Raw genomic sequence first — 27370 nt, 5'->3', positions numbered from 1 at the left:
TCTGTGCTCGAGAGTGGCTGCCGCCTTTCCCTGCCTGCTCACTCAGCAGATTTCAGACAAATCAGACAGAGGAAGGGACGTCATGTGGCCTGTCTCTAGCAAGAGAAAGATTTCTGAGGTGGCCGCCCTGAAGGAAAAAAGGATTGGGGATTAAAAAGACCTAATGGCCCCCTTTCCAAAGAGAAGATAACCTTTGAGACCAGGAGAGGGGCCACCTGGTCCCATCCCTGACCCAGAGCTTGGTTAGTGACCTGGAGACCCGGCAGAGCAGGCCAGTGGGTAGAGACGCTCACTGCTCACAGGCGCCTGTTCTCCCTTGCCCCCCGCAATACTGCAAGGGCTCAGAAGCCCATTTTGTGACCATACGTTAAAAACGTCTATATCCCCCTCTGGAGGCACGGTGTCCAAAATACTTAATTCAGTATTTTCAATTATCCAATGTTGTGGGTCAAAACTAAATCATTAGGTGTAGAGGAGAGAACAAGAAAACAGAAGAAAAGCTGTTGGTTTATTTTATTAGCTAGGCACCCGATGGAGAGCTATCTGACTCTCTGGGTTTTCTGTACTTACTAAGCAAAACTAGTTCAATGGCTTGCTTTTGTGTCTAATCCCCACGGGAAAGTTTTACGTGTATAAGAGCACACTATAAAATATTTATTGGGTTGCCAAAATACACCACCATTGGGCTTGCTGTCTGACTACAAAAATTCCTCAGGCAAAATGCTGCTACTTTCTTAGATCATAATTGAGAAGACAGTAAAAAGTCTGTCAGAAGAAAGTAGCCACGTAAATATTGACAATGATAGCGTGGTTTGCAAAATATGGTCTTTCCATGTCTTTGCTACTTTGTGTATTCTTTGTGTTTTTCAAAAAGTAGCAGCAGTATGTTTACTGTCCAAGTTAAATAAAACATGTTCATCACTCTTGAGAAGCTGCTTTCCAGTTCGCTGCTGCCTTTCACACTGGGAGTGGGAGACCAGAGCAAGGACATGGCACCAGCAGCACATCTCCATGGCTTCGTTTCATGGGAGCTTTACTAGTCAATTCACAATCTTTGGCCAAGTTCCCTTCTTTATGTACATTCAAAGAATCTTCATATAGCTAAATGGACCACTAAATCCTTCAAGAGTCATTCAAAGGAAGCGCTTCCTCCAAATTCCCTCTCCTTTCACAGGGCCCGTGCACACACAACAGAATGCAGGTCCTCCTGTGTCAGCTCCTTGAATCCTCCCATATGCAAAATGGCATCCCCGCCAGCCCACAAATGTCTTAGCTTTTATTTTCAATATTTACTGCCAATATTTGAAAGCTATAAGGACACCTGGGGAGAGCACCTGGAAAAAATGGGTAGAAAAATACATATTTAACATAAAAGGGAAAGGGGAAAGAAAGGTATTATTTCTATTTCTAATAGGAAAGTGGAATGTGGCCCCTCTTTCTCATTAAGATTTTAAATGTCTTTTTCTGAAATGCTGACTACCTTTTCCTGACTCTCTACCATCCTATGTAACAGCCTCTGGCAGACTCTTGTAGGTTCTCCTGCGCGGACAAAACAAACGGAATTATATTTTGGTGGCCCAAAGGGCCAGTTCACGGAGAATGGCCACAAATTCGAGCCTCGGCCACTTTATGGAATGAAGCAGAATGGCAGGCACACAGGGTCCGCCCAGTGACAGCAGCCACCCTCTGTGGATGTCCTTTATCACAGAGAGCGCGTGAACGATGCAGAACACGCTGTCTCCCTGCCGCAGATGCAAGGCGGTGCACGCCAGGCCACCGGTGGGTCACTCGCGTCATCACACGCTCAGAGGACAGCGCGTCTGTTTGTAGAACGTCACCAATGACGGGGCATACAGAGCTGAACAGGGAAGATGCGAGCAGTTCTACACCAAATTTTTCATTTCACTTCTGTTTATTCCCTTCTGTTTCAGCCCTCTGTAGGAAAATTATTTTCTGTATAAACAAATTCATCAAGTTAACTTATTCAAGGATGGAAATAACTGGTATCACATAACATTTTGCAAAACAAAATTGCCACTGCTGTATTCCAGTGCTTAAAAGCAAACTGCTACGGCAATTCAACCCCAGTGCTCACATAACCCAAACCCCCTATTACCTTCATCACTGCATATTCAATTTACATAATTATTCTGCTATGCTATTCAGAATTTACATGTCATTGTATGCGTTCTACTGATCTGCGCTTCAGGGACACTATTTCCTTTCTAGACTTAGCAGCACACAAGACCACAACTCAATGTACTCAATTCATCTGGCCGATAGAAACTGCAGCTCAATAAAATAATGGGTCAGTTTGTTACTTTACCGAAAGTCTGTATTCAATTCCATATTCTGGGACAGCCGTCCCCATCTGATCATCAACGACAGGAAAACCCCTTAGGAATGTCCTCACCACATTTTGTCATAAATCAGCAAGCGTCCCTACAAATGGTCAAGTCACCAGGGCCAGCACAGCCTGAGTCTCTTTCCACATGCATATATCCATCCTCAACAGAAATGTTGCGATTATCTTCACACCACTTGGGGAAAAACAACTACCACCTCTAGGAGGCATCCATTGAGACAATGAGTCTAAAGCAAACGCAGGGGGAAAGTACCAAACATTCCTCTTGGGAGAAAATAATCGCATGCCCTTCCGCCTATCAAAAGCATGTGACTCTAATGCAAAACCATTACTCGGATTCAGCAATGCCAAAAATTTACTCTGCACAGACCATTCAAACTCCAGGATGAGGAGCTGAGAGCATGCAGATGAGGCCTGCGCTGGGAGTTTTCTCTCATGGGTCAAGACAGGCCCTGTCTCTGTATCAGACAGCACAGGCACCCAGAACTGAGCGGATCGGTGCCCTAAGTTCTTAACACTTGTTTACAGTTGTTGGGGACATTTTGACAAGTGTCACTGTTAAGTACAGCATTTCAATACCTGCCCCAACGTATCCCACAGGACGTAAGGGTGTGCTAAAGTATGTTTTCAAAGACAGGACTAGGTCCATGTAGACCAAGAACCAGAAAATTATATACTTGGAGATTTATGACAAGATCCAAGATGTAGTGGGTTTCTTTCTTTTTTTTTTTTTCTATCAATTTTTGTCATTTGGTGCTAGATTCAAAATATTAAAAATACACACTGAAGACAGATATATCTTGAGGCTAACGCGAGTCTTGGTGATACATTTTCTGAGTTCTAGAAAGCTTCTTTAGAACACAGACTCTTACATTTCAAGTTTAAAAACATAATAATACATTCTTTTAAATTTTGCTTTGATTTCTTTCTCCTTGGGAAAAAAATAAACACATGCCTCCTCCTATCAAAAGCACCATACTTAGCCTTTAGGCAATTGTATTTCTAAAAAATTCCCTGGCAAGTCAGACTCAAATTCTAACCCTATCCTCCCTGCTCACATCCTAACACTTAACACAGTACCTACAAACAAGAAGTACTCAATGGAATATTTCTCAAGTAAATAAACAAAATTTGTAATGGGTTGCAGGTTTAGAAGAGTGTTCATATGGGGGAAAAAATAATGGCTTTCAATTAAGAGACCACAGAGGGAGGCATCAAAGAATGTTCATAAGTAAATGCAAACTTTGTTACCTATAAGAATGAGGTACTGAACATAATTCAGTTATTCTGGCACCGTAAAAAGTACCGATGACAAAAACTTTTAAAGGATGATTACACAGACTTTCAAAAACACTACAGAATAACGTATTTGAGGATGTCTGGGCATTTTTAGCAGAAGTTGACGATCCAACTTTCCCTTTCCTTTGCAGGAGCGCCTCTGTGGCCACCGAATCACATCCTCGCTCTGTGTCCGTGTGCACACACACAGGGAAGTCTGTGACTCAAAGGCTTACAGGCCAGCAAACTTGAAAAGTTCACGTCAAGTGTGTCCATCACAGAACTGAGCATGCATGTGCGCACACGTGCATGCGTGTATACATACACGCACGGAGAAAGGGCGCGGAGCATGTTTCTTAATGGGGTTTGCAAACGGGTTCAGATTAACTAAGTCTGCTCATACTTCCATCTGGAAACTATATTTTCTAACATGAGCCATATTCTGAAAAACAGATTCAGATGTTTGGAATTGGTTCAGAACAGTTGTAAGAAATGTTCGGTACAAATGAAAAAAATTAGTCTTCAATGTCTTCTCCTCTCAGCTTTTCTTACTGAGTAAATATGCCTTCTGGGGGGTCAGAGTTGGTGTGGGGAAGTCCAGAGGGAAGTATGGAGTGGAGGAGGGTCCTTCCTAGAAGCACAACCTCGTGCTTTTCTTGCACGCATATCTAACGGATAACTGCGATGTGATTTCTCCCGCGTTGGCCTCTAGCATCTCAACCCTGCCCCTGCGAGGCTTACTCCACCAAGTGGAGAGAATTAATTCTCCTGTTTCAACTTCTGGGAACCAGGGCTGAAAAGCTTAGTGAAATATAGTGACCTGTCTTGCCGCTATAATCCTTCTTTCCCTGTTTTGCATTGTCCTTAAAAATGAGGTTGCTGGCCTATACTTACAAACAACTGTGCTGGTAATTTGGTTCGATTTGTTAAATGACAAATCTCTACAGAAATGCAAGCAGTTGATTTGAAAATAATAAAGAATTTTTGCCCAGTGAAGTCTAAAAGGTACCATCCAAATAAAGAGTTCATAGTAATTGAGTCCTAAATTTCAGAATGCATAAACCTGTTAACTTTTTAGTTTGGGCATGATGGAACGGAACCCGACAATGATGACAAAGACCAAGGGGCGGCCCTACCCCGCCCTCCTCTACCCTCCTCCCCTCCCCTGTCCCCCTTCACAGGCTGGGACTGTGTGGTGCTCATCTGTGGACTGTATTTTGGTGCTGGTGGTTTCTGCCCACCGCCTACCTTGACTTTTTGCTGGACTTGGGTTTTGGCGTGGCAGTTTTTGCTTTCTTTTCCTTTGGCTCTTTGGGAATCTTAGGGGCTTTCGGGGTCTTGGGTTCCTTGGGCTCTTTTTTCTCCTTGGGTTCTTTAGGTTCCTTCGGGTCTTTTTTTACCTTCGGCCTTTTCTTTTTCTTCTTCTCTTCTTGGGATCCATCTAGCGAGTTCCTATTTAGTTCCTGGTTATCAACCCCACCAGGGAAGTCGTCTTTACCAAAACTTTTGCTGGGATCCTCGGCAACAATGTGGTTGTTCTTCTTTTTCTTCTTCTTCTGCGGTGGCTGCTGGTCTACCGATGGCAGGTAATCCTCACTCTTCACGAGCTGCGTGTTCGGCCCACTAACCTGAGTCATATCCGGCACTGGCTTCTCTAGAAAGGGCTCCGACGGAGAATGCTGAGAGACAGAAATAGGAATTGAAATTAGTTTATCAGTCTTCATATTGAAGAAAGGAACCGAAAGTTAGTAGCTGATGCTTCTGAAACTTACTCTCTGTCCTCAGAGCAGCAAATATTGTCCCAACTGCATGGTTGTAAAATCTATCAATGTCTCTCACCCAAAAACCAAGAAAGCTTTTTACATAAACAGTAAAAAGGGGCAACTCAGGAATACAGTAAAAAAAAATCTGGTCCCAGAAGAAAAATAATTCTCATTCGGCCAAAGCCACCGTCCATTTTCTTAATGGCCCCTATGTATGTAGGACACAGCGAATGACAAAACAGCAGCAAAAGCTAAACCCAAAGAAGGAATGTAGATGAAACTCTGTTCTCTATGCAGGACTGAAAACTCAAATTAAAGAGAAACAATTAAGCCACTTTTAACAAGATCACGTGTACCAGGTACTGAAAGATTTGGGTCCTGTGAAAGTTTGAAATCAAGGTTATCACACACCAATCTTAAAATAGCACAGGTCATTCCTGATTTAAAGCCCATTAAAATACCAAATTAAAAGGCTGAACTTAATGACCTAGGATTTGTTGAATTTCTTGTACTAATATGAGATGCGGAGGGTGTTTTTCTTGAGCTACTAGTAAAAGCTCTACATCTCCCACTTTCACTGAGGAACACAAAACCCAAATAGTCGAGCTAGTACGCCCTGCAGGAGACCCTGGGTGCACACCCGGAGACGGGCTGGCGTGCAGGAGAGTACCAACAATCCAGACGGGGTGCGCAGCGGTCGGCTGAGATCCGAGTCTGCTCCCAACTGGGACAGGGGTAGAGTATCATCTCCACGGTAAGTTATGACATCTAATGACCCTCTCTTCACATTTCAATGACATTACTTTAAGATGTTGTATGTGCAAATGCCACTCAATTTTTTTGCCTTTTTCATCTCCTTCTCCAGAAACTCAACAGTAACTGTAAGAGAAATAGCAATGATTATGGCTGCTAGTGTTTCCTGAACGATCTTACTATGTGCCAGGCAGGGGTTAAGCTCTTCACACCCTTAACACCGTGCAATCCCCACATCAGCCCTGATTAGGGCTGAGCTACGTGCGGATGCTGACCCTCTAGGATGCAGCAGCGCCCAAAGACTTGCAGGCCCTCGCTCCTGATCACGCCAGCTCCGAAAAGGGAGAGGGTGAGAGAGCCCAGGTCAAGGTCTGCACAGGGCTCAAGAGTAACTCAGAAGCCATGCCTTACCATCAGCAAAGTGCCATAAATTAGATTCTGGGACGACTAACATTTACTGAGCCTCTACTTCATGTGCCATGTACGGAGCTTGGTGCCTTCAGGAGTCGGTTCACCTGACTCCCAGAGCAAAAATGTGATAACCTGCCCTGTCTTTCAGAAAGGAAGGAAGTAAAGTTTGAGGGGGTTATGTGATCACCCAAGGCCACTCAGCGGAGAGAGAGCTGAGACTGGAATCTAGGTTTTCTTCTGACTCTGTGCTTCTCCTGTAATCTTACATATGGGCGTCCTTTTGGAAAAAGGCCCCTCAGGTTTCCTTTGATTCCAAAGTTTTCAGTAACCCCCCCCAAAATGTTTAAGGCATCAGTGCCTGAAAGGAAGGTGGTTATACTATTCCCACGAAACCTTACAATGGTTACTAAAGGAACCCACAGTCAGTTCTCCGTTTGCACTAGTACAGGAGACGGAGCCCAGAATTACGAGGTGAGAGACACAAATTCCACTGCAGCCCCTGCCAGGAGCTCTATTATCCGTGGATCATTTCTCTCATCTAGGGTTTGTTTTCCTCATCTGCAAAATGAGGGCTTGGGGTTCGACGGTTTCCAAAGTCGCTTTTGAAATCGAACAGTGTTTGAAAATTCTAAACTACATACGGCCCCTTCTTAGTCACAGCTGAAAGCGGATGAACCTGCAAGGCAGTAAGTCTGGACAGAGAGAGAAAGAAGCGAGGGCAGGAGTCTGAGGAAGAGCGCCCAGGCAGGCTTCTACCCAGTGACAGCACCGCTAACCAAGGGCCAAAAACCAAGAGCCAGAAACAGCTCCCCTCTCTCCATGCTCCTCCTTCACGCATGCTCAATGTCAGCCAAGGTGCTGTCCAAGGCGCCGTTACCCAAGAATTAACAGGATCTTATTTAACTGCGTGATTAAACTGCAGTTGCTGAAGTTGAGTTTAATTGTTACATATTCTTTCCTAATGTAAATAAGAAGAAAAAGGCCATTATCTACCCCCCCCCCACCACCACCAAGGGACTTAGAGATCAAACTTATTTGGGATAAACTATTTTTCAGGAAATGGAAGAAGAAGTATTTCCTGGAAAGCGAAGCAAAGAGAAAAGTCTACCAGTAAACAAGGCTTGAGGCTCGGAATCGTGATTTAATCCCAGGCGTGCGTACCTTGCTTTAATCTGCACGGCCTTAACCCCAGTAACAGTGCCAGCTTGTGATGAGAATGAGATGTGTACCTAGCACACACTGGCCAACTGGGAAATGCGTACAACATCTAATGCAAAAAGACTGAGAATTCCTCTACACGCTCTAGCACACAAATGATTCTAGATGCCCCTTTCAGTAACCAATGAGGCCATAAATTAGTAGCCCTTAAAACTGTTAATCTTGCATAAGGAAAAAAAATAAAGATTAAATACAAAAAAGGTATTAATCCTATTTGATATGCAGCAGAATTATGTTTTGGTACTATATGAAATAGGGTGAAAAAGGTGCTCAGAAATATGATAGTGTTTACCAGACCCACATCTCCTTAAATCTTTTAGAGAAAAGCTGTTTTTGTAAACATTTAACAAAGAACAGATGGCCTGCCTTAATCATGTGGGGGAGAGAACCTGGAGCTCACAGTAATACCCTGACAAAAGTCTCCCAGGTCCAGCCAGGCCCCCCCCCCCGCCCCCGCATGGTACAGTCTTCTCTAATGCTATTTAATTTTACAGCAGACATTTTCCCATCAATTCCCACTGCCTGACAGGTAATCAATGCCATTAACATCTGATATTACCATATAGGGCATTGCTAAAACCTCCCATTTATTAGACCAAATGTGGAGAATGTTAGATACCAAAGGCATTTTTAAATACACCCTACAGGACTTTCCACTTGACACATTTCCTATCAGAATTCGATATGCCTGTTGGAATATTATGAGACATATAAGGACTGTACTGTGGACTTTTGGAACTAAAACAGAATGACTAATATTTAAACTGTCAATAAAAATGATCCAAGGTGTGTGTGTGTGTGGCCAAAAAAAATTACCATAAATGTACCATAAAATTACCATGAACTTTTATCCTTAACTCCATTGTTCCAAGTGTGCACATGAGACAAACACACCCACGAGTCCCCTGACGTCGCCCAGAATCGGCAGGATGCAACGGGGGCCGAAGGACAGCTGTGATGAAGGGAGCAGGGCCAGCCCTCCCTGGCCTGTCAGCAAACAAGACCCTAACCACGCAGGAGATTTCCCGAGGAAAAGGTGTACAGAGAAAAAACTCTCCATCTACCTCAAGTATGCTTTTCATCCAATATTCATTTACACATGTTTTGCCTTAATTATATTCTTAAAGCCTCAACCTGTTAGCAATAGTACCGGGAGTGAGTAACGTGACATTAACACCGTGCGTGTTTCCAACACCTGTAATCTCTGCGAACTCACAACACTCCGCAACGGAGGCGCCTGTGGACAAGCATTTTGTTTACTGAGTGATACAAATAAGCCTCAAATCAAAATATGACCTCACAATAGAGAAAAGCTACTACCAGCTGGGGGGAGTGGCCTGGCACTTCTGGGACACACGTCCCTTCCCCACACACCGGGCTAAAGGCAGGTACCTGTGCTTGCGGAGTCACTGAGATTCTGGCGGACAAGTGGCAGGCCAAATGAAACTGAAGGAACAATAAATACGAGCTTAAAACATGCTAAACTACGATTTAAATGATCTGTAAAAATCCCAATATGAAGGACTACTCACTATTCGTTTCCTTTTTTTTTTTATTGGCTTTGGAAACACATCTTATTCTGATGTTCCTCACTTTTATTTTCCCAGGATTCCCTAGGTTCTTGATCCCTTGACACTCTTTCAGAAAGGAGTTCCAGGACGGACACTGGAGCCCAATCTCCAGCCCGGAGTGCCCCGGGTTCAAAGGTGCATTTAGCAAAGGCTCCGTATGTCCTGTTGAGACTGTAACATCCTTTTCTCATCAATGACACTGACAGCAAGAAGATGCGCTCAGTACCTGGCGCCCAATTCATTTATTTGTTCAACAAATATGTGGGGCTAGAACACTCGACAAGCCAGTCACAGTACCAGGCTGGCACTAAGAAGGCTCCCTGAAAAAGGTCACCCAGGTGCCGGCCAGAGGTCGCCTCCTCAATGGCCCAGCCTGAACAGTGAGTTGTGCCTGGGATCAGGTGACTGAAGGCATCACTGTGTGTATGCCAAGCAAGCTTTTGAAGCCCTGTTTATGGAGGAGCAGATCCAACATGAGCAGGTAATTAGTTTGAATGGTCAACTGATACACTTTTCAACTTTGACGATTTGATATGAAATAAGTATAAAAATAGCCCTAAGACGATCAGGGGTTGGACTATTTTCTGCTTGGCTAAATTTGGTATTTGAGTCAGGGCTTCAAGTTCAAGCCTTTTATAGGGCAGTTTTATTCAGCTCATACTTCATTTCCAGGAACTATTATTTATTGAATGAGTCCATTTATGAGCAAACACACACAATGAATAAGTATCAAGCTTGCCAGTCATAGGAATTGAGAAAGCAAAATGTATAGAACCACATTTTTTAAATTTGTGGGTATTAAAACGTGTTACATGAAAAGATGACTCAGATGACGTAAGTTTAGTGAATTCTGGGCTAACCAAATAGATAGTTTTCATTACTACAAAACCTTCCAAGACCTACCTACATTCTGAGTGGGGGGTAACACACAGTGTGTCCTGAAGGTATTTAATCATTGATTGCATCCCTTTTTTCTAAGGATAACTTGAAAAAAAATATTCTTCAAAACACACTTTGCATTATACTGATTTAGCTAAAGGAGGGCAAAGTCAGCCGCTCCTCTGGGATCAGGTCTGTGTGTGCAGGTGTCTGTCTGTCTGTCTCAAAGCAGCGGTTATCAAATGTTTTACAACACAGCACGGGACTATCGACAAATCTAACTTTGTATAAAACGTGCTCAAACAGCTCACTGAATTGGCAGCGTTTTTAACGCTCAGTGTAAGTCACCGGTAGGGATACAGGAAGCATATTGGCATAATCCTATAGGGTAACCTACATAATTTTTGTTATGTTACAGCCAAGATAATTACCAAGCTAAATATAATGAATGCTGAAATATCATAGTGCAAGAAGTTATCTTTACAAGTTCCTCAGAACCATTACATTTTAAAATTGAAAAATTGTTTTTAATTACTGCCAAAATATCTCATTTAAGCCATCTGAAGACATTTTCAGACCTTTGGTTTTTTGCTTGTGCTTTGAATCTGTCCTTAGACTAGATTTGCTGTACAAACAAAATCTTAAATAGCTACAAATTAACATCACCCACTCTAATGGCATCTAAATTACAAACACATTTTGAATTTAAGTAGAATACAAAAATAATGAAAATAATGAACCTAGCAATCATGGTATACTTCATATTAAGCTGTTTACATCAGCAACTGAACTCTGCACATCCTGTATGTATTTAGGAGTAAAACATACACCGTCAGGGCGGTCACATTGCTTCTTCAATACATGAAGCTCCGAGTGGAGGTGTCCCCACTGTCACCGGCGAGGACACTGTAGCTGAGCTCCCCCAGCGCCAAACCCTTCCCAAGTGTCTGAGATCCTTAGCGTGGCAGACTCCCTCCCGGGGGAGGACAGACACCTGTCCACCGTCCCTCACTCTCCACCACCCCACCGCTGCCCTGCTGGCCTCCCCCCTGCCCGGTGTCCAATCCAAGCAGCTGCCACGCTGGGCTGGGAGTTCCTGCAGGTGTGGGAGGAGGCAGCCTCGGGAAGGGGCAGATCTGCGGGCCGGACCCTGATGGGTACCTGCAAGGCTGCCTCCCGCCAGCCCTACTCAAGGGGAAGGGGAAGGGGGTCAGGGAGCAGCCTGGCGGTCAGGGGAGGGACAAGAGCAAGGGGATCCTGAAGGCATCCCAGGACACTGTCGTGAGAGTTTGTAAACCACGTACTGTGTACAGCCATGCCTGCATTTTGCACCCCTCTTCTTCAGTGCCTACACGCAACCCCATGAGGTTGCCAAGGTGGGTGACATTATTGCTCTTTTATAAATAGGGAAACTGAGGCTTGAAGACAAACTTACCCAAAGTCACACAGCTATGAAAGGGTAAACCTTCCATTCTAACCCCAATGTGGTTTCAAGCCAGTGTGGATGTGACCAGACACGCCCGGAGTCAAGGGTGATGAGAGGTTCTCCAAGCCCTGGAAGCTGCTTGCGGTCTTTCTCCAAAACCAGAAAGGCCTGACTTTTAAGACCCTGACCATAATCTACAGGTTAAAATGGCTTTAGGTTTAATATCAGTTTGGGACTTTTGCCTTCAAAGGATTAGGGGAGAACTCTAGTTTAATTCCAAATTAAAGCTGCAGAGAATCACTAAGTTTTCTCCTAAAGAGAAAAATGTGGATGAGGACTGACATTTACATTGCTGCTAACAAACATTATCCCATCTGAATATCAGAATCACACCCTGTTTGGTAGAAGTTGAATTCAATTCAATCAATCTGCTTTGTCCCAGGAAGTGAAGGGAGTCTTCCAGAACCAGAAGAAAATAAGCCACTCTCTGCCTTGCCCTGAAAACTCTCCCAAAACCACTTAGAAAGAATGGCTTACATGATTTTTAAAAATTTAGTCTACTCTATGGGTCACTTTGGTGGCTCAGTTGGTTAAGCGATGGACTCTTGGTTTGGGCTCAGGTCATGATCTCACAATTCGCGAGTTCAAGCCCCGTATCAGGCTCCACGCTGATAGCATGGAGCCTGCCTGAGATTCTCTCCTGCCCCTCCCCTGCTTGTGCTCTCTCTCTCTCTCAAAATAAATAAACCTTAAAAAATAGATTAATTAATTAAAAAAATAAAATTCAATCTACTCTATTTCAAAGACTCTAATATAGTTCTTTACCCTGTTTGATAACAGAACATTCTACTTAGGAAAAGTACCAGGTGAAATTGTAGGCTTGCATCTAAGGACGAGGTATTTGAAATAACATGTTTATACACACACACACACACACACACACACACACCCCTAGGGCACCGAGTTGAATTGATGTAAGTTGAACATACTTTTGATGTACCTACACTGATTCATAAATGCCTGGAAAAATTAGCTTAATTGTTTATACAAGACTTGAATTGTGTTTTTACATGTGTTAGCTTTCCCCAAAGCATATACAGGTAATCAGACCACATTCCCGGGGGTGAGACTCTCCTGCCCCTGCAGTGCTTTTGCAGGAAAAGAGAAATGAAGAGGGGCCAGCAGAACCCATTGCTACTCTGGGCAGTGGAGAGAAGAAACAACCACAAACTTAACACAATTCAAAGCCAGCACAGTCCTGGTGAGTGACTTCGTGGGTCTTCCGAGCCCCAAGCAGAAGGGGTCACCCCTCTGGGAAGCAGGCCTGCCTATCCGTACAGACCACATCCATTCTCCCCCGAGAGCAAACCCCCGCGAAAAAGCAGGGTCTGCAATGTGGGCACCGGGGTGCACCTGACTTACACAAAGCAACTAAAGGAGTCTCAAATACTGAAGGAGTTACACTTTTGGCCTCTCATTCTGAAGTTCTTGCTTAGTTCCCTACAGCGGCAAATCATCAAGTGTTACCTACCAGACACTACTTTCTAGAAGCAGAAAAGGTCACGAATATGCTCGGGGCCTCAGCACAGTCCATCTTACTGTCTCTCCCTTCCCTCTTCTTTCTTTTCTTCACCACCCTGCGTATTGTTGCCCTTCGTAGGCTCAGCCCTTCAAGTGTCAGTGGACGAGAACCCACAGAACAGATTCCCAGTTCATACACACTGGTTTTGTTTGAAGTTAGCTCTTAGGTCCATACTCCACTCAAGAGAAAAGTGTCTAGAGTCGTGAATGTGGCAGCAGCCCCCCAATCCTGAGGCGAGCCAGCTTACGGGGATCGAACTCAGCAAAAACACAAGACAGCGCTTCCAGATGGCCCAGTGTTTTGAGAAATATACCCAATTCAGAGACACTTAAGGATGAAGACCAAATTTCATCCTACCAATACTAAACCTATTGAAGTTCAGGGCGCCTGGGTGCTCGGTCGGGTAAGTGTCTGCCTCTTGCTTTCGGCTCAGGTCATGCTCTTGCAGTCCGTGGGATGAAGTCCCATGTTGGGCTCTGCACTGACAGCGAGGAGCCTGGTTGGAATTCTCTCTCACTCTCGCTCTCTCGCTCTGCCCCTCCCCTGCTATATGCAAGCATGTATGCATGTGCTCTCTCAAATTAAAGATCTTTTTATAAATAAACAAAACCAGTGAAGTTCACATCAATGATGTTTTACCTTACACTTGACACTGTATTTTGCTACCGCTGGTATACCCAATAGCAAGTTTGCTCCTTAGACGGGGAAGATGAAACATACCACTTTGGCTCTGGAAAAGCCAAACCAAAACCAAAAACGAAGTTTGCATTTAGGTTTCTAGAACTCTAGAAATGTCACTATTAAATGCAACTTCCTATGCTATCCCTATGAATTTAAAAAGTCAAACTTCCACAGAAGGTGTGTCTTTAACATTGAACAATCCCGAGGGTCTGCGTAGAAATGGGAACAGAACAATTTAAAGAAAAAAAACCAATTTGTAAGAAGCTCAGTGATAAAGCTAATTTACACGATTTAGGTAGGCAAGTTCTCCAGAACTCAGGAACTGTGAGCCTAGCTAATTTAGTTGGCAATAAATGCTTAATGATGAACTACTTTCATCCTGTAAAAACTCATTCACTTCTTACAGGAGGCAGAGTTCCAAGACGGCCGTATGAGCTCCACTTCCTGACGACAGGGCCCTGTGTCTGCTGGGTAACAGGACCCCGTAGGTTGGATCAAGGTTCCAAATCAGTTGGTTTTAAGTCACTCAAAGGGCAGATCTTGCTGGGTAGGACTGGCTTAACTAGGGGAGGTTTGTAAATCGGGAATGGGCTCTCCCTGAGGATCAGAGATTCTCTGTCGCTGGCGCTGAGAAGGAAAGTGCCCAGGGTGCGGTGACCACAGGGGGGAACCCACGGCAGGCAGCCTGTAGGACTGGAGCGGAGCACTGGGTGACGGCCAGCAAGAACTGAAGCCCCCGGCCATACAGCCGCACGAAACAAATTCCGTCAGCAACGAGCATGGTGTTGGAAACCACTTCTTCCCCGGCTAAGTCTCCAGATAAGAATGCAGTCCTTCCACCTGGCTGCAGCCTCGTGAGACTCAGTACAGGGCCCAGCCGGGCTGTGCTCAAACTGTGACTCACAGAAGCCAGGAGAGGGGGGAGGGGTACTGTTTTAGCCAGAAATTTGTGAAAATTTGTTACACAGCAGTTAATGGCTAACAGCCCCTTTTTCTCTTGCTCGACATTTATCCTTCCATTTAAAGACTGCACACAAGCCTGTCTTTAGACCTCTGGGCTGCGGCTGCTGCTGCTGCTGGGAACACTGAGAACGTTTGTTCCAAGCACCATGCCAGGCTCACGACAACCTTAGGAAATCACTCCCATTTTACAAATGGGAAAACTAAGGCACATGAAGAGATTAATCAGTTTGCCAAAGGTCACAAAGAGTTGGTTGTAAGAGCCAGGGTCCGACCCTGGGAGCCTCTCTGGACAGCCCGCATTCAGCCACCACACCTGCTGCCTGACACCTGCTGAGGACTCTCCAGAAAGGAGGAAGACATGGGGCAGGGACAGCTGGGGGGAAGGTGACAACTGGACACGGGTGGGACCCGCTCAGACCAAACAGGCAGGCTGGAGCCTGATGCTGTTTCGCAGCTAACTGCCACCGAAATTATCACAGGGGGAGGATATGTATCAGGAAATCACTCAGTTTTCAAGTAAAAAATATAAGAAACGGCACTCTAAACAATATTAAAGGCTCCTGATGTTTATTTTAAAGGAAACGTCACCGCACGTTAGAAACAGTCTGTTTAACACTTAAAGAGGACCGTGTCCCCATGACTCCTTCCAGCTGGAGTTACACATGAGACAGAAGATATCAGAGCAATTAAGTATTTTATAAACACTGCTGAGGGGTCAAAAAGAGGGAGGTTCATTCACTGACTAATAACGCAGTAATAAACAAACAGCAATGTTATGCAACTGAGAAAATTATTATAATTGAATCTACACAGCTGGGCAAGAATAGAAGCCTGGTTATGTATATTAGCTCACAAATGCTTTGTGGGGGTAGGTTTTAGTTTTAGAACGGTTTCAGATTTGAGTCTCTTTTATAAAGTTAGATTTTTGTTTCCCCTTCACTGGATCTAATTCCACAATTACAAGTGCAGAACAGAAAATGACTTAATGAACTTCCCCCCCCACCCCAGGTTTTGCTATCCTATTTATGCTATGGAGGAATAAACGTGTACACAGTGATGAGGAACTTAAACTTTTTTGGGCCGTCCTCATTTCAGATGGGGACACTCCGTCTGTGCCCAGCAATGTGAAGAATGGATGACTGGGGCGCGGGAGCACGCTAGGCGGAAAAGCCCAGAACAAAGCAGCTTTTCACATTGTCACATTTAGCTCCTGTGCTGTTCTTGGAGTTTCCTTTGCACCTTGATATTTTCCCCTTTGCAGACGATGGGCAGAGAAATACTGCCAACTACCATAGTTAAATTTACACAGACATGTCACAAAGGAGTGACCCCCAGAGGTCCCTTGAGTGGAAGTCACAGCATTTGAATTGGAGAAACATTATTATTTCCTTGGGTTCAAGACTAAGCTTGGTAAAAGTCCACCATCCTTCTGTCAATTAACTGTAGTTAAAATGCACACCAAATCAAAGTACGTCTCTTTTGAGAAAATATTCTGCCCAGATACTATCCTTATCACTACACGGATTTCTTTTTCTTAATTAAATGACTAAATCTGAACAAATCAGTGATCTATGTCAAGTTCCCGTCTGCATAGAAACTAAACTAACTTCAAACACAAATGGATGATTAGCTAACCATCAGGGCAGAGGTACAAATGTATCTTCAACAGGCACACATTTTACATCAATGATATCTATTTTTATGAGATAAAAGTACTAAAGCTTTAATGGTGGCAATTAAAACAGCCAAGAGTTTGAGCAGCTCGATGGCTGAGTCACAGACCTTTTACCTATAATGGGATCCATTATATCCCTGAACTCAGTTTGAGGGAGTGAAAGAGGAACAGATTTTTAAATATGGTTATAAAACAGCAGTACCCTCTGAACTAGGCTGTTTCAGTTTTAAACCGCCTGTGATTTACCCTGGGCCTGAATGTCAACATCCATTCAGCAACCTTCTTTATAGGTCTTCCATACTTGTATCTATTGAAAGTATTTGAACAATTTGAAAGTGCTACAAAGATACTATTATGGGGTAACTTGCATTTAAGTAATTTGTTTCTATTTTAACTTAGTTATGTTTTAAAAAATCCATCTGTTTTGAAAATGCAGAACTTGAGATGACTTCTGACAAAATCAACATTTGTGCCCAAAATCTAAGTATTTACATTTCGATATTCTCTTTTTAAGTGCCATTTAGAGGGAACAAATAATTGTTCGCAATAAGACGGTGTGTTTCGGCAATAAAGAACACCAGCAAAGAAGAGGGTGGGGCTTTTTCGTGGTAATTTAACATCACTCCTCAATGTATGAGGGAGAATAAGCCCTGTAGTTGCAAAAAGTAATAATCCTCAGACGACTGGTCCAACACTAACCACTTCTCCAATTCAAGAACCTAAAGATCCTAACGACGTTCTCTCCAGCCTCTATCACAGCAAATTCAGAAATGCAATCAGACACTGTCTTGGGGACAATCTCATGAGTTTTTGTGTCTGTTACCGTCACCATCTCCAGAGACAACTGCCAAACAGGAAACAACACGCAGAATGGCTTTACCTCCGACCAAGAATGACCCAGCTAAGGGGACGGCAGGGCAGCCCGCGTGGCCTGGGCCCAGATGGCCACGGTCGTCAGGGGCACGTGGGCCCGCAACCCCGCTGGGCTCCCCAGCACGGGCTGAAGGGCGCCGGACGCAGACTCGCGTGTATTCCTTTACGTGCTGGCAGCTCCTTTCAGGCAAGTTGTCAGGAGGAAGAAGAGCGGGATGGACCAGAACACCTGCTCTCGGGGCTGTTCTGACCCTTCACTCTGTGGGGCTTTAGCAATCACGTGGGAAGCCAGTCATCTCAAGATCTGAAAGACGAGGAAGCTGGGTGAGCTGATCTATAAGACTCGGGTCTCCATCGTTAACATCGGACATCAGCCCTGCTCGAATGGTAATTGCCCCCGTCATCTAAAAAGAAGTATTTGTAAAGGTGGAATGGGGACACGAAGACAAGTTCAGAAGGCAATATTAAGAAGTTTCTCAGATAGACACAAAAACCAAAACTGATTTGAAAATGTACACTAGTGGGGCACCTGGGTGGCTCAGTCAGTTAAACCTCCGACTTCGGCTCAGGTCATGATCTCACGTTCATGAGTTTGAGCCCTGCATCGGGCTCTGTCCTAACAGCTCAAAGCCTGGAGCCTGCTTCAGATTCTGTGTCTCCCTGTCTCTCTGCCCCTCCCCTCCTCATGCTCTGTCTCTCTCTGTCTCAAAAATAAATAAAAAACATTTCAAAAAAAGACAAACTGTACACTAGAAAGCACAAAATTAGATATACCAGAATTACTCTAACAAAATGTTATTAAACAACTTACTTTTCCCATTAAAAAGTTGGGCAGGGGGCTTTCAGAACAGTATTCCAATCCTATATAATCTCATTTCCTAGACACAGAACATCTACTAGGGTTGCCCGCAGTAAGCTTAGCCTCTGCCCGACGCAACGTGTCATAAAGTAACATTGATTGAAGAGCTCGGTGTGCACAGCGATCCTGCTCAGGCTCGAGATGCACTCCTCTCCGTGCCCCCCCTGGAGCCGTCGATCCAAACCAAATAAACGATGCAGCGGTGACGGGGAAGAGGGAAGAACAAAGGTAAGGCAGAAAGACCAAAACCCAGAAGTCACTCAGCAGGAGCCCCGAGACCATGAGAAATCACGTACAGGGGCGACGCTGTCCCACCCAGAAAAGCTGTGCTGGCCCTTTCAGCAGCGGCAGTGCTGAGCCCAGGGAATGATGGACAGGGACCAGTCGGGGACCCGAGTTCCTCAGGGCACAGACACAGTGCCGTGAGCCTTGCACACCAACAAACACCAGGCAAAGCCACCCCCGTGCTGGCCTCACCCGCCCCCTGCACACACCACACCCTGTAGCAACACTCTTTAGTAATCTCCAGTATATCTGGCCCCACGCCCAAAAGAAGTCAGCCATGCAGAACGATTCAGCTGCATCCTCCAAATTTATCTGCCAACCTACTTTTGGATTAGCCTCTTGCATTTACACACTTCTCTCCACCTACATTCGGTTTCTCGAAATATTTATCAAGCCTTTCTCAACCCCACGTCTTCCTCCAGCTCCTGCCATCTTTTCTGCTCCCTCTTAGAGCATCAACACCATTTGCTGTCCTTCTCCCCTGTCCACTCACTCCTGTCTTCGTTCTGACCACACCAGCGTTCTCATCACCGTGACCTCCAGTGGCTCCTGGCCCTGTCACTGCTCCTGACCTGACAACAGAACCTGACACAGCTGCCCACTCCGAGCTTCTTCACGTGACCACCACGTCCAGGACGGCCCCCTCCCCTCCTACCTGGCGGGCTCTTGCTTGGCTGGCTTCTCATCAACTTCTCAACCTATGTATGACCTCTGAGATGCCCCAAGCCTTCACATTTGGACCTGGGCTCTGTCCGGGCCTCCTCTCTCTCCAGGTGCCATTTCTCTAAACACCACCTACAGACTAAGGATCCTTTAGTTCTTTCTTGAGCCCAGGCCACTCCCTTGAACTCCATACTTCTCTATCCAGCTGTCTACTTGATCTATCCGCTGGGATGTCCCACCAGGCATCTGTGGTTTAACTCATTCTACAACAAATTCTGAACTGTCTCCACCAAACCCCAGCTCCACACAGTATTACCCCACAGCAGAAGCCGCCAAAGACACGAACTACTACCACTGAATCCTCACTCCGTCTCCTTCAGTCCAGTCTGTGAAGTCTTGCTGGCTGCACCGTCCACACACACAGAGAACACCCTTCAACCACCCCTCCCTCTACCCTCCTCGTCCAGGGACCGAGACCCTCATCCAGACTCCTACAGCGGCCTCTATAAGTGACCCAACTTCTTGCTTTGCCTTCTGCCCCAGCCTGCTGGCTGCACAGTCCTGAGTGATCCTTCAGAAATGTAAATCAAACCACCTCACATCTCCACTCAAAACCTCCAAGGACACTTGGGTGGCTCAGTGTTAAGTGTCTGACTCTCGATTTCAGCTCAGGTCATGATCTCATGGGCATGAGATCAAGCCCTGTGTTGGGCTCTGTCCTGACAGCTAGGAACCTACTTGGGATTCTCTCTCTCCCTCTTTCTCTGTCCCTCCCCCACTTGTGGGTCCACACTCTCTTTCTCTCTCTCTCAAAATAAATAAAAACAACAGAAACCCCCCCAATATTTGCTCATTTCGTTCATCGTAAAATCTAGAGTCCTCCCCACGGCCCATAAGGCCTTATATGATGTGGTGCCTGCCACTTCCCTAACTCCTCTCCCACAATCCTCCTCTTCTGCCCCAAGTAGATTGCTTATTTACAAACAATGAAGGATGAAGGCCCTTCTCCCTCAGGACCTCACACAGGCTGCCTCTGCCCTCAGAGCTCTTTACCCAAACATCTCCATGGCTATCTACTTTGGCTTCCTTCACGAAGGCTTAGGCAGCAACAGATCAAGGGAAATAGGACACAGTGCTAATACTTGCTGATTTTTGGTAAAGGACAAACAGGAGCTCACTGCATTGTTCCTTCAACTCTTCTGTAGATCTAAAAATTTTCAAAAATCCAAGTTGGAGGAGGAAAACCTCTTTCCTAACACAACATTATTCTCTCTGCTACCTCGTCTTTCCCCACCCCTCCCTCATTCACAGCAGAACCAGATGCACGTTTCTGCCTGAGACTAGATATTTCCTTCGGCACCTTGACATCAGCAGGCCAAAAATCAAAATCACCTTCCTCCGCTAAAAACTTGCTTTCATGTCTTGGTCACTGTCAGTATGATTCCCCGTCACCCAACCGCGCTTCTCCCAACCCACACTTCTCCAGTGCAGCCCTGCTCCACAGCTCAGCCTCCCAGCGCGGCCTCCCGCTGGGCTCGCCTTCTCCAGGGCTCTCTGTGCCCCACAGCGGAGAGGTGCGTGCTGCTTTCCTTTGCATGATTTGCCGACAATCCCCATCAACTACATTTAAAACTGGGGCCCAGCGTGGCTGGTCGGGGCCTTCCCGGTGCCCACCTTGTCCACATCCTGCCTCTACCGCCGGCTAACAAAAGCACACTTCGCTCTTTCCCAGCTCAGTGCCTGTGGACACGTCACTCCTCCTGCCTGGGAAGCTCGTTCCTACCTCTGCCTTCCCAGTTAGATCTATGAACTACAACTGGACACAACCTCCTCCCTGACCTCTCCACGTGGAGTCCAATACTCTTCCACTTAAGAGTACCATTGATCACACTGCTCACCGACTTATTATTAGATCCTTCTAGCCCTCTGCACCGGGAGCCCCTGAAGGAAAGCAACATGCTATGTCCATTCCTATGGATACAGTGTGTGTCACACGCACGTGCGTGTGTTCCTAACGCCCAGAGCAGGGACTGAAATATACCACAGGCTTAGATCTTACTGATCGGATATCAGTCTTTCTGAGTCTCACTCAGATGAGACACCTCCCTCCGACATCACACCCTGCCCTCTGTGCTGACCCCAGGGGGGCCCTCCACCTTGTACCTTGTACCCCTGAGGCACCTGGAAGAATGCCTCCAGCTTCGGAGGACCTAACAAGCGCCTGCATAAATACATGCACGTTGGGCTGGCTGCTCCAAGGCAACGCGGAGATGCTGGCTGGCCTTCAACAGGACCCGTGTATGTCGGCACCGTTTCTCCTTCACTCTTTTCCCTCAACTCAACCATCACCTCCGCCTGGCCCTGCTCCTCCTGTACGAGTCTACCTTTCTCTTCTCATCACAGTTACCTCATCGTATAAGTGGGGCTTTTTCAAGGGGAGAACACCGTGGTTTTGTACTTCCACATCCTCACACAGTGATTGGCACCTTGTAAACGCACAATGTTCCTGACAGATGGACGGGTGGATGGATGCGGTTATCACCTCATCTCTGAATATCCTACATATGACTCAACAAGCAACAAATGCTGCCTCTGTACTCTGAACTGAGACGGATCACTCATCACATTCCCAGAGGCAGTGCCCAACAAAGGCACTCCCTGGAAAGACACCTAGAGAAAGTTCTCAGAATCCGACCTCCGAAAATGAAAGAGGGACACTTTCTAGTGATTGCTGAAACTATACTGATCGCGTATTTTTATCAAATATGACTTGTGACTTAAGTGAATGTAAATTTTAAAATAAACTTTAAAACTCTAATGGCTTATGAATGGTGAAATTCTTCAGTCATTTTAGATGGAAGGTTAAAACATGTTTGCAAATTTAGTCACACGTATGCTTCTCCTTTTTGCTCTGACCACAACCCATCTCCTGGTGGGGGAGGGGGATAATTATCTGTCTTTCCCTGCAGCCCAGGGAGAGAGTCCCCCAGAGCCAGAGAGGATGCCTGAGTGGGTGGTTGGCCCAGGGGGGAGTCGGCAGCCCAGGGGTCGCTGCTGGGTATGTGGAGTTTCATTTCCACCTGCCACACCCCAAGATCACACAGCTCCAGACGAAACTCCCTATCCACGAAGCCGAGGTCTAACTAAACCTCCAACTCCAAGACCCAACTCACCGTCTTCACTTCCTGCCCTTCTATTCCTAAAACAAACAAAAAAGTTTGCGTTCTTTTTCCTGAATTCTTGTACCTGCTGAGGCCACCGTTCACCTGGTACCCAAGAAGGAAGCGTGTGGTGCAGTTCTCCGTCCCCGACCCCACCATGCACGCCGCCACTGTCTCGTTCCCAGAGCCTTCACACCCCGGCGATCTTGTTCCTGTGCCCGACGGGCCACGGTGCTACCAGCACCCGGAATGTGTCAGGTCTGAAGTGACAAGTGCTTCAAGTACAAATATGGCAACAAAAGCAAACTGCCTCCATCTTACTAACAATTTTATATTAAATACTGTTTGTTGAAAGGACAGCCAAATACTATGTGCTCAAAACATAACTTAGAAATATTACAGTAAATAAAATATATTAAAATCAGTTTCACTGCTTTTTTTTTTTTTTTGGCTTTTTAACGTGACTGAATTTTACACATGTGGCTCACATCCTGTGTGCCTGGACGCCACTTCCGGGGACATCTCTCAGTTCCTCTGCTGGCCTCTCACCCCTGCCCTCACCCCGAGCTGCGGCCCTGCGCCCCTCAGTCCCAGTGGGCTTCCACATACCGGGCACAACTCGGCCCAGAAGGCAGCTCCCCAGGAGGTCCCTGAATGTCATTCTCCCCCCCAGCCCGACCCCCCTGTCTCCCACCCCCGCCGTAGCCTGCTGCACACAGGACGCATGTGCCACGCCAGGAGGGGCTGAAAGATGCTATCAGACCCTTGCTCTCAGGGTTGCAGGTTCGAGCCCACGTTGGGTGTAAGAGATTACGTAAAAACAAAATCTTTAAAAAAAAAAAAAGACTGAGACAGGTAAGAGTCTGTCTTCATCTTATTCAGCCTCCCAGGAGGCCTGACACAACATGATTCCCTCCTTGCACCCCCGTCCCTGCTCGGTTTCAGGACACACACCTGGCAGTGTTCTGCCTTCCCAACTACTCTTCTCACAGTTTCCTGGATTTCCCGGTCTAGAATCTTAAGTGAGGGGCTGCACAAGGGCCCTGCCTCACACTTCTCTTCCACCCATCCTCTCAAAACAGCCCCTTTTCGGCTTATGGCAGAAAATGCCATCTGTACCATGATAACTATGTTCTCCCCTACATCCTGAATTCCCACATGACTGCTTATCTAAAACATCTCCTTGAGTCTAGTTAGTAAGCACCTCCAAATTAACATGTCTGAATCAAATGTGAGTTTCCTGCCCTAACCTCATTCTCCCAACTGCTTAAGCTAAACGCTGATGGCTCATTCTCTCAACCTCCATTTCCAATCCATCAGCAAATCTTGTCGACACCACCTTGAAATCGTTCCCACTTCCTAAGACCACAATCCTAACTGCAGCCACCGTTATCTCTTGCCTGATCAACTGTCCCCTTGTGTGCCCTATCTAGTCCTCCTAGAAAAGAGCAGAGTTAGCCTGCTAAAATGCGTAATATATCATATCACATCATGCTCAAAACTCCTCCATAACTTTCTGTCTCACTCATCGTAAAATCCAAACTGCTTACTATAGGGCTCACAATACGATCCTTGATCTGACCCTCCAGTTACTCCTCTTAACCAAAGCCCCTATCATTCCTTCACTTGCTATACTCCAAACACGCTGGCCTCTCTACTGTGCCTCAGACATACCAAGCATGCTCCTGCCTCAGGGCCTTTGCACAAGACATGCTCACTTTCACCAGATATTTACATAACTTGCTTACTGCCTTTACTTTATTCAGTTTTACTGCTCAGTGTTACCTCCCAAGGATGCATTCCTTAACCAACTTCCCCCAATATCTCTCTCTATAGTTCACTAACCCCTCATCCAGGTTTATTTTTCTTCAGAACTCATATCGCTCACACACCACAACACTCTGGCTAGTTGGTTGGTTGCCTCTCTGACTAGAATGTTAGCTTCATGATCACTGCTATGCTCGTGGCTATGTCTAGAACAATCTTTGGTAGAGAACAGGCAGTAATAAATATTTATTGAGTGGTGTTCAATTAATAAAATAGATGAGAGAAATATCCACCAAAGCAATGTATCCTAAAGAATAGTAAAGAGATACCTAAGTAAGTTTTGAAAACACAGCCAAGTGCACTCAAGAAAAATAAAGTAAATGAAATGCTGCATAATAATCAATTTTATCAAACCTAATAAGAAGAAAGAAGGTACGGACAGGAAAGGTATGGTCCACTAGGGACCCACAGGACATTTGTTTAAGCCATTTAGTCAACAAGGTCCCAACGACACAAGGCATCAGGGAGAACTCGGCCAAGAGAAGCCCAGCCACATGGCAGAGATCAGGCCTAAATGAAGTAAACTTCAAGAGAGCCGATGCCCTTTGTTGCTACTAGATTCTCACCAGACAAAGTCTGATTACAAAACTGGGTTCCCATGGACATTGACAGCAAAAAAAAGATGACGGTGGAGACTAAATTTGTAAGTAATGTTAACTTCTGGGTGGCCTCCACTGCCTTTCTAAATCCAAGTAGCATCTCATCGAATTGGGCCAATCCCAAATATTCTAATCAACTCTGAATGCAGATCTATTCCAGATTTCCAAAGTTAGAAGCCTCTGTGATAGTCTGTAACCCAGACAAAATGGCTTCTCTTTCGGCCATAACCCTACCCACTGCTCACTCTTTACCCACGTTTACTACCCATGCTTGCCACTCGGTACTAGCTACAAGTGAGACAGGAGGCAGGAAAAAGGTATTGTTTATCTTTACATTCTCTGCATTTACTGCATGCTTGTCAGTCACTAAACATTTGATGTATGGACGAAGGAAAAGAAGGAAAGAACCAGTGACCCCACTAAGGCCTAGCCATCCGCTGAGGCTGACAGGGCAGCCAGGCTCCTCCCTCTCTAAGTAGTCTACCAAACAGTCTTGGTTAGTCTCTTCTAAATAAGTCTATGCAGCAAATCAACTTGCTCGGTTAGCTAACTCAACACAGTGCATGTACTAGAATGCCAACAATCTATGGTAAGGCAGGACTTTCTAGAGAGGGACAATGGTGGTAAACCTGCTGTCAAGTTCATTCAGGCCAAAACCACCCCCACACTGTACTCGCAAGCAGGCCTACACAGCCCCCAAAACACATCCGAGTCCCTAGTGAGCTTCTTCGCAACTCAGGCCATGAGGCCCCAGCCAGCAGCTTGTGCGTCTGATTAGATAACATTTGGTGACACGGGCGTGCAGAGGATACCAGGAAGCAATACCAGAGTCATTCCGACATTCTAGTGCTCTTCAAACAGGGTACGTGCAACCCTGGAGAACTCAGAAGAGCTTCTAAGGGACAGGGATAGTTCGAGGGCTCATTTTCCAATTTCCTAAGGAAAGCACGCACTCTACTAACACCCACCAGCCTTCTGAAGTGCCTCCTTTTTACAATCATTTCTTTTTACCAAAACGCCTTTCATCCCAAACCTTATTGGCCTGGGGTATAAAAACCTCTGGGGCACCAATCATATGGTGATTTAAAACGATTACCTCCCTCTGAAGGAGGTATAAGGAAATGATGGTCATACCGTCCATTTTAATGCATTTACAACAAAATTTTTTTTGGATTTTTCAAAATTCTTTAAGGGACAGAGAACTTTGAGTACTGCCGCTCCATCAAATGTGACTGGAACTGCACTGTCCGATACAGTAGTTAGTAGCCAGAGGTGGCTATTTAAGGTTAAATGGATTCAAATTAAGTAAAATGTAAAATTTAGTTGCTCGGTCACACCAGCCACATTTCAGGTCTTCATGGTGGGCAGCGCGGAGAGCATGTCCACCACCCCAGAAAACTCCACTGTCCTGAGCTGTTCTGGAATTTGGAACAGCTGTTTAGGATGGGCTGAATCCCTTCGTGCAGGAGATCCCAGGCCTACCGAGCATCATTTTTATGACCCACGTGCCAGGAGAAGGGGAGAGATTTCCACCCAGGTGACAACACACGTTACGAATTCAACTTTCAGAACAGAATGGTCACCAGACAACCCTCTCGTCTGGCTTCCAAACAAGAGGGCTTCACCCGCCACCAGGAAGATCGAAAACAAGCACGGTCACCTCTTTTTGGAAAACCGTTATCGAGTTGAGATTCACATAACATAAAATACATAAAATAAACCATTTTAAAGCAAATGCTTTAGTGACATTTAATATATTCACAGTGATTTAGATTCCTGATGACCTGAGAAATCTGTCAAATTATCTTCCGTCAAGGATCTCTTGGTGACCTAATTAACAGAATACAAATCTAGGGGGAATCGCCTCAGACACGCAGCCCATCCACAGCAGGCACCTGACGTCCACTTCAGCTACCGAGCAGGGTCTCTGAGATGCGATGCCCAGGTCAGATCAATGTAACCTTCACAGGACTGCTGTCACCACGTAGCCCTGACTGTCACTCTCAGACGGGATTCTCAAGGGGCATGGAAGTAACTACCCTATGAGGGGGAAGAACCATTTGTACATTCATTATAAAACTACGTGTATCCAAGAAAAGTTATCTCTGATGCCAATCAGTACTTCCTACATATATAAAACATGCCACACAAAAATTTTAGGATATGAAGCCAGGAAAAAACACTTTCTGAGAAAAAAATTTTTTTCCTTCTTTCTGATGATGAGAACTATACATCTTGTCGTGTTTCCCTTTGCACACTCACCAGGAAGCTCAGAGTATAATGTGGTGCTCAGTCTCAGCAACCAAGGCTATTATTAGCATATTTCCGTGTCCTTACATTTCCAGGACCCAATTTCCTGTCTCTATTTCACACACACACACACACACACACACACACACCCTCCCTCCCTCCCTCTCCCTCTCTCAATACCCAAACCCCAGTGCCAACTGCACTTGGAAAATTATCAACTAAGAGTATAATGCAGATTTCTGTTATTCCATTTACCCTTTGCCACTAATCATACATTATAAAAACTGG

General features: G+C 45.5%; 1 protein-coding gene across 1 annotated transcript in view; it reads right to left on the bottom strand.

Moving 5' to 3' along the window:
• Positions 1-27370, bottom strand: part of CHD7 (chromodomain helicase DNA binding protein 7) — a 146599-nt gene that overhangs the window by 80235 nt on the left and 38994 nt on the right. The window contains exon 4 of the mRNA XM_029923243.1: positions 4892-5322. Within this exon, the coding sequence (XP_029779103.1) occupies positions 4892-5322 (431 nt within the window). The remainder of the gene's footprint in view (positions 1-4891; positions 5323-27370) is intronic.

This window comes from Suricata suricatta, chromosome 15 (assembly GCF_006229205.1).
Source record: "Suricata suricatta isolate VVHF042 chromosome 15, meerkat_22Aug2017_6uvM2_HiC, whole genome shotgun sequence".
Classification (NCBI taxonomy): Eukaryota; Metazoa; Chordata; class Mammalia; order Carnivora; family Herpestidae; genus Suricata; species Suricata suricatta.
Note: the sequence above shows the minus strand (reverse complement) of the source record. Positions and strands in the feature narration are given on the sequence as shown.